Source organism: Psammomys obesus, unplaced genomic scaffold (genome assembly GCF_907164565.1).
Source record: "Psammomys obesus unplaced genomic scaffold, mPsaObe1.curated_primary_1811, whole genome shotgun sequence".
Classification (NCBI taxonomy): Eukaryota; Metazoa; Chordata; class Mammalia; order Rodentia; family Muridae; genus Psammomys; species Psammomys obesus.
The window spans coordinates 1,351,310-1,357,309 of NW_026592509.1; the positions used below are offsets into that span (position 1 = coordinate 1,351,310).

The window sequence follows — 6,000 nt, forward strand, 5'->3', positions numbered from 1 at the left end:
TCTGCAGTTCCCAGAAACCCTCTGCCTCGGCCTCCCCGGTGCTGGGATTTTTAGGAGACTAAAGAAGGCCCAGTCAGAGGGCCCCTGCCTCTGCCTGAGGAGGCGGCCCTGGCCTGAGCCGCGCTCTCTCCTCTGCTTAGGCTGACCCCCGGGCTGTATGACTTGGGACGCACGGTCCTCTGCCTCGACTTCATGATCTTCACGCTGCGGCTGCTGCACATCTTCACGGTGAACAAGCAGCTGGGGCCCAAGATTGTCATCGTGAGCAAGATGGTGAGGCTCAGGAGGAGGGCCGGAGCAAGGTGTGAGAGAACGGGCCCTGGGGTGAGGGGTGGGGCCGGGAGTGAGGGGTGGGTGGGGCCGGGAGGGAGGGGTGGGGGGGGGCGGGAGGGGGGGGTGGGGCCGGGAGTGAGGGGCAGAACCTGGAGTGATGGCGGGGTCGGGGCTGTGGGGGTGGACACTGAGAGGGCCCCTTTGGCTTTCAGTGACTGGACGTGCATCTGAGGAGATCGGGGGTCTCTGAGGTGGCAGGGCAGGAAGGGACAGGGCTTTGAGGATGTGGAGCGTCTGAGGCAAGAAGGGTAGCCGGGGAGCGGGTAGGGGTGGAGCCACGGAGGAGAGGACGGGGTTGACTCAGCCCCGTCTTCCTGTGCTTCCAGATGAAGGACGTATTCTTCTTCCTCTTCTTCCTCTGCGTGTGGCTTGTGGCTTACGGGGTGGCCACAGAGGGGATCCTGAGGCCTCAGGACCGCGACCTACCGAGCATCCTGCGCCGGGTCTTCTACCGCCCGTATCTGCAGATCTTTGGACAAATTCCCCAGGGAGAAATGGACGGTAGGAAAGGGCTCTCCAGCCGAGCCTCGGTGTCTGTCGCTCTCGGCCTGTGTCCCCTGTTTGGATGTCTGCCTCCCTCCGCTCACACTCGTGTCCCCTCTGCAGTGGCTCTCATGAATCCAGGCAACTGCTCTGTGGAGCGGGGCTCCTGGGCTTCCCCGGAGGGGCGCGTCTCGGGCTCCTGCGTGTCCCAGTACGCCAACTGGCTGGTGGTGTTACTCCTCGTCGTCTTCTTGCTGGTGGCCAACATCCTGCTGCTCAATCTGCTCATCGCCATGTTCAGGTGTGCCCGGCCTCGCCACCCGGCCCTCTCCCAGCGCCAGGTTCTGACTTTCACCCAGTCCTGCCAGACCCATGCCTTTCTGCTGCTCTTTTTGGCACTGCTAAGGCAGAGTCTCGCTCTGTAGCCCCGTCTGATCTTGGAATTTAGGGTAACCTTGCCTCTGCAAGGCTGGAATCACACGCATGAGCCACCGCGGCGCTAAATGCTTTTACCTTTGATGACGTCCTTTGTTGCTTGTGTCTTTTATCGATGTGTGTGTGTGCACCGTGTGTGTGCAGTGTCAGCAGAGGTCAGGGCGGGCATTGGATCCTCTGGGACTGCTGCTGCTGGCATCTGTGAGCACCGTGTAGATGCTGGGAGCTGAATCTGGCTCCTTTGCAAGAGCAGCCGGTGCTCTCCCCCTTAGCTGAGCTGTCTCTCCAGACCAAGACCTCTTGCGGTCCCGTACAAGGGTCTGTTGAAAGTCGAGTCTGGAGACTTAATTCTAGGCTTTGTGCTAAGAGTTTGTTTTGGGTTTTAGCTCTTATTTGCAGATCATTGGCCCATTTGTAAGGACTTCAATCTCTGTCCTGGAGAGCAAAGGCACTGGGCTTAAGGTCCTTGTTAGAATCCAGCTGGGCTCACATGGGTGTGGTGAAGCAAGCTTGTTGTCCCAGCACTTAGAAGGTTGAGAAAGGAGGATCGGGAGCTTTGGCTACATGAAACACTATATTTAAAAAAATCAAACAAAGGCTGGAGAGGTGGCTCAGTGGTTAGGAACACTGGCTGCTCTTATAGAGAATCTGGGCTCCAGTCCCAGCACCCACACGGCAGGTCACAAGTGACTGTAATTGCAATTCCAGGGGGTCTGACATGCTCTTCTGGTGTCGGTGGGCACCGTGTACAGACATGCATGCAGGCAAAATAACTATACACATAAAAGCAAATAAACCTTAGCAAAAAATAAAAGCCAGAGCCAGGCATGGTGGTACACGCCTTTAATCCCAGCACTCAGAAAAGCAGAGGCAGTCAGATCACTGTGAGTTCAAGGACAGCCTGGTCTACGCAGTGAGTCCACTATAGCCAAGGCTACACAGAGAAACCCCGTCTCAAACAAAAATGATCAAGCAGCCATTGAATAATTTTGAAAACAACAAGGCCAGGATGGTGGGATGAAGGAGGGTTGGGGTGGGAAGGACTAACTTAGTGAAGCAGAAAAACATGAGTTTGATCCTCAGAACCCATGCAGACTTTCCATTGTTAGGTTATTGTAATCCGAGATTGGGAAGACAGTCCAGTGTAGTCAATTAACTTCTGGCAGTGAGGAACCCTGCTTCAAAGACGGGCAGCTTTCTGAGGACGACGCCGAGGTCATGTGCACTCACACATATGCGCCTGTACACATACAAGCCTGTTCACATGCATCACAGAAACATGCATCACATTAACAGCACTAGCAGCCCAGTCATGAGGACCAGAGACCCCAGCACTCACATAGTATGATGACAAATGGCTGGAGCTCCAGCTCCAAGGGATCTTTTACATCCTTTTCTGGTCTCCACAGGCACAAATTTCCTTCCTTCCTTCCTTCCTCCTTCCCTCCCTCCCTTCCTTCTTTCTTTCCTTCTTTCTCTTTCATATTTGCCAGCATGTTTGTTTGTATGTACGCCAGCCACATGATTGTGGCACTGGCAGAGCCCAGAAGAGGGCACTGGATCTTTTGGAATGGGAGTCAGAGACAATCGTGAGTGCTGGGAACCGAACGTGGGTCCTCTACAGGAGTCAAGTGCTGTTCACCGCCCATCTAATCCAATCCTATGACCAAGGTCCTTTATTGGCCTCCAATGACCCTTGACCTCTGTCCTCTACAGCTACACCTTCAGCAAAGTGCAAGGCAACAGCGACCTCTACTGGAAAGCACAGCGCTACAGCCTCATCCGGGAATTCCACTCGCGGCCTGCGCTGGCCCCGCCCCTTATCATCATCTCTCATGCGCGCCTCCTCATCAGGTGGCTGCGCAGACGTCATAGGGCCAATTTACCAGCCTCCCCACTCTACGAGCACTTCCGTGAGAAAGGAGCTTGGCCTACGAGGGGGCGGGACACGGGGGGCGGGGCAAGGGAGAAAGCAGCTGGGCGGAGCCAAGGCCCCTGGGGGCGGGGTCTGAAGAATTTGGTGGCTTTGGTGGGCCCACCCTTTGACTCTTGGGGCTTGGTCCGGCAGGTGTCTATCTCTCTAAGGAAGCAGAACGGAAGCTGCTGACTTGGGAGTCTGTGCACAAAGAGAACTTCCTATTGGCTCAAGCTCGTGACAAACGAGACAGTGACTCGGAGCGCCTGAAACGCACGTCTCAGAAGTGAGGCGGGGACCTGGCATGGGCAGGACTCCCGGGTAGGACGCGGTGACTTCAGCGGGCCGATGCTCTCTCTTTCTAGGGTGGACACCGCACTGAAGCAGCTGGGACAGATGAGAGAGTACGAGCGGCGGCTGAGGGGGCTGGAGAGAGAGGTGAGGACGTGGGCGCGGCAGGGATGCGAGCCCCGGCTTCCCTGCTCCTGCCTTGACGTGCCCCTGTCTTCCAGGTCCAACACTGTACTCGCGTCCTGAGTTGGGTGGCCGAGGCCCTTAGCCAATCTGCCTTGCTGCCTCCAGGATTGCCACCCCCTCCAACCTCACTTGGGTCCAAAGGTCAGTATGGTCCTGGGCTTCCTGTGTGCCCTGCTGTTGTCCGTGTCCTTTGCTTGCCTCTGCCTGTGTGTGGCTGTGTGTAGCTGGAGGGAGTGTGCATGCCTGTGGAGGCCTGGGCTGACGATGTCTGTTGCCTTCCTCTGTCTCTACCTCATTCTTTGAAACAGGATCTGTCCCTGGGCCCAGGATTCTCCAGCTGGCTTGGGCCAGCTGGCCTGGGAGCCCTGGGGAAATCCATCTGAATCTGTCCCACTCCCCTGGCTTTTGAAGTGGGTGCCCCGTTCACCCTAGGGTGCCACCGTACCTGGCTTTTTTACATCTCTCATGCTGTGATGAAACACCAACCGAGAGCACCTTAGGGGAGGAAGGATTTGCCTGGCTTGCCCTTGCAGGCTCCGGTCCACCAGTGAGGACCAGGAACTTGAAGGTTCTGACCATCGCAGCATTACCTCTAACCAGAACTCACTCACAGCCCAAGAAATGCATGAGAATCCACAGAGGAATGCTCGCAGGATCGCAGAGGGTTTCACCTAGCTATACAGTTCAGGACTCCTGACCCCAGGAAAAAGTACTGTCCACAGAGAGCTGGGCCTTCCTGCACCCGTTATCAGGCCGGACCCCCACAGACACCACGGCTCAGTTTGATCTAAGCAATTTCGACTCTTCATCTCAATGAGTCCGGGCTGTCCCCAGCTGACAGAGCTAACCAGGACAAATCTGAGCTCAGGCCTCATGCTTGCATGACAGGCCCTGCCAACCCCAACCGAGGGTCTCCCCAGCGCTGTTTCTTCTTGCTGCTCTCCCATTTCCCCACTCATCACCTGCTGTCCTGTCTCTTCCAGAGTGAGTGTTCCTGGTGGATCTCTAAGTGTTTGCATCCTTAGAGCTGGGCCCAGCCTGCCTCAACCTACCCACCCGGAGGCCTTATCTTCACCATGTGCCCCATGCTCACGGGTTGCTGTCCCAACAAACTCAGAGTGTCACCGCAGGAACCCCAGCAGGCCTGGCTCCTCCCAGAGGCAGCCTCACCTTGGGTGGCTCAAGCTCTGAGCTGTCAATGTTGGCCCCTTTTTGGGGCCAGCCACAAGCAGAGGAGGCCAGAGGGCCCTGGGTGCTGCAGGGGCCACAGGACCTATCCACAGCTTCCCCACAGTGGGGAAATAAAACCATTTGATGGAATTCACAGCGCATTCTTGACTTGTGTGGGACAGGTGACTGGAGGCTGGAGGGTCAGTGGCTGAGGTAGGCTGGGGATGTGGGGTCCTTGATGTTTGTTTTGGTTTTGCTCTCCTTCGGCTGCCTGGTCTGTTCCTCCTGCAGACCACTGCACCTGCCAACCTAGATCCGGCCCCCCTTGTACAGCCTTGTTTGGATGGCCCTCCCTCAGACAGGGACCGTCTGGGCCCTGCTCCTTTCCCGTGGGAGCGCCACAGGGTGATAATAAGAGAGTCTCGGGGAGGGTGGGCGCCGCTCTCATCTGCTCTGGCAACACGCAAACAGACGGTGCAGATTTGAGTAGATAAATGCATATGTGTCTTTAAAAAGTCTAATTAGTGGAAAATTGCAGGCCGCACTCACACGGGGGTTGAGGCAAATCCACATCGTTACACATTGCAATTTAACTAAATAACCCATAACAAACTAAGCCGGTAATGACAAGGCTGAACTGACAGCAATTATTAGTTAAATAGCGGGAAAGCCACCAGCAGCCGACACATCCAAATATCAACACCAAAACATCCTCCAAGCTGGAGGGGCTCCAGCCATCTGCCTCCCTGGGTGCGGAGTCATGTTGGAACATGGCCAAGTGTGCGACAAGCAGGCTCTCCCGGGAAATGCTGCGTCCATTCCACCAACCCAAATACTGAGAAGGGGCCGGCTCCAGCACTCGCCAGCAGCTGGCCTTGTGGTGACTGGCTCATGGACACCAACGCTTCCTGACACGCGGCGAGGCCAGACCCATTTTTCTTTGGTGCTAGAAATTTAGATTTTTTTTAAATTCCACTTTTTATCGTGTGTGTGGGAGGAGGCACACACACACACACACACACACACACGCACACACATACTCCCAAGTATGTGGGACACATGCATGCCAGATTAGAGTGACATCTTGGGGGACTAATTTTTTTTTCCTGCTACCATGTGCTTCCTGAGATGAAACTCAGGCTGCAGCAAGCATGGTCCAGCACTGGGTAGTGCCCACCCAGCCCCTC

At 55.9% G+C, this 6,000-nt stretch overlaps 1 protein-coding gene across 1 annotated transcript in view; it reads left to right on the plus strand.

Annotated features, from left to right (window-relative positions):
• The window catches only part of Trpm4 (transient receptor potential cation channel subfamily M member 4), a 28,061-nt gene extending 23,094 nt beyond the window's left edge, over positions 1-4,967 (plus strand). Inside the window, exons 18-25 of the mRNA XM_055613477.1 lie at positions 141-273; positions 660-834; positions 940-1,117; positions 2,968-3,164; positions 3,320-3,452; positions 3,532-3,604; positions 3,679-3,784; positions 4,627-4,967. Of these exons, the coding sequence (XP_055469452.1) occupies positions 141-273; positions 660-834; positions 940-1,117; positions 2,968-3,164; positions 3,320-3,452; positions 3,532-3,604; positions 3,679-3,784; positions 4,627-4,631 (1,000 nt within the window). The 3' untranslated portion in view covers positions 4,632-4,967. The remainder of the gene's footprint in view (positions 1-140; positions 274-659; positions 835-939; positions 1,118-2,967; positions 3,165-3,319; positions 3,453-3,531; positions 3,605-3,678; positions 3,785-4,626) is intronic.
• Positions 4,968-6,000: the final 1,033 nt, after the last annotated feature.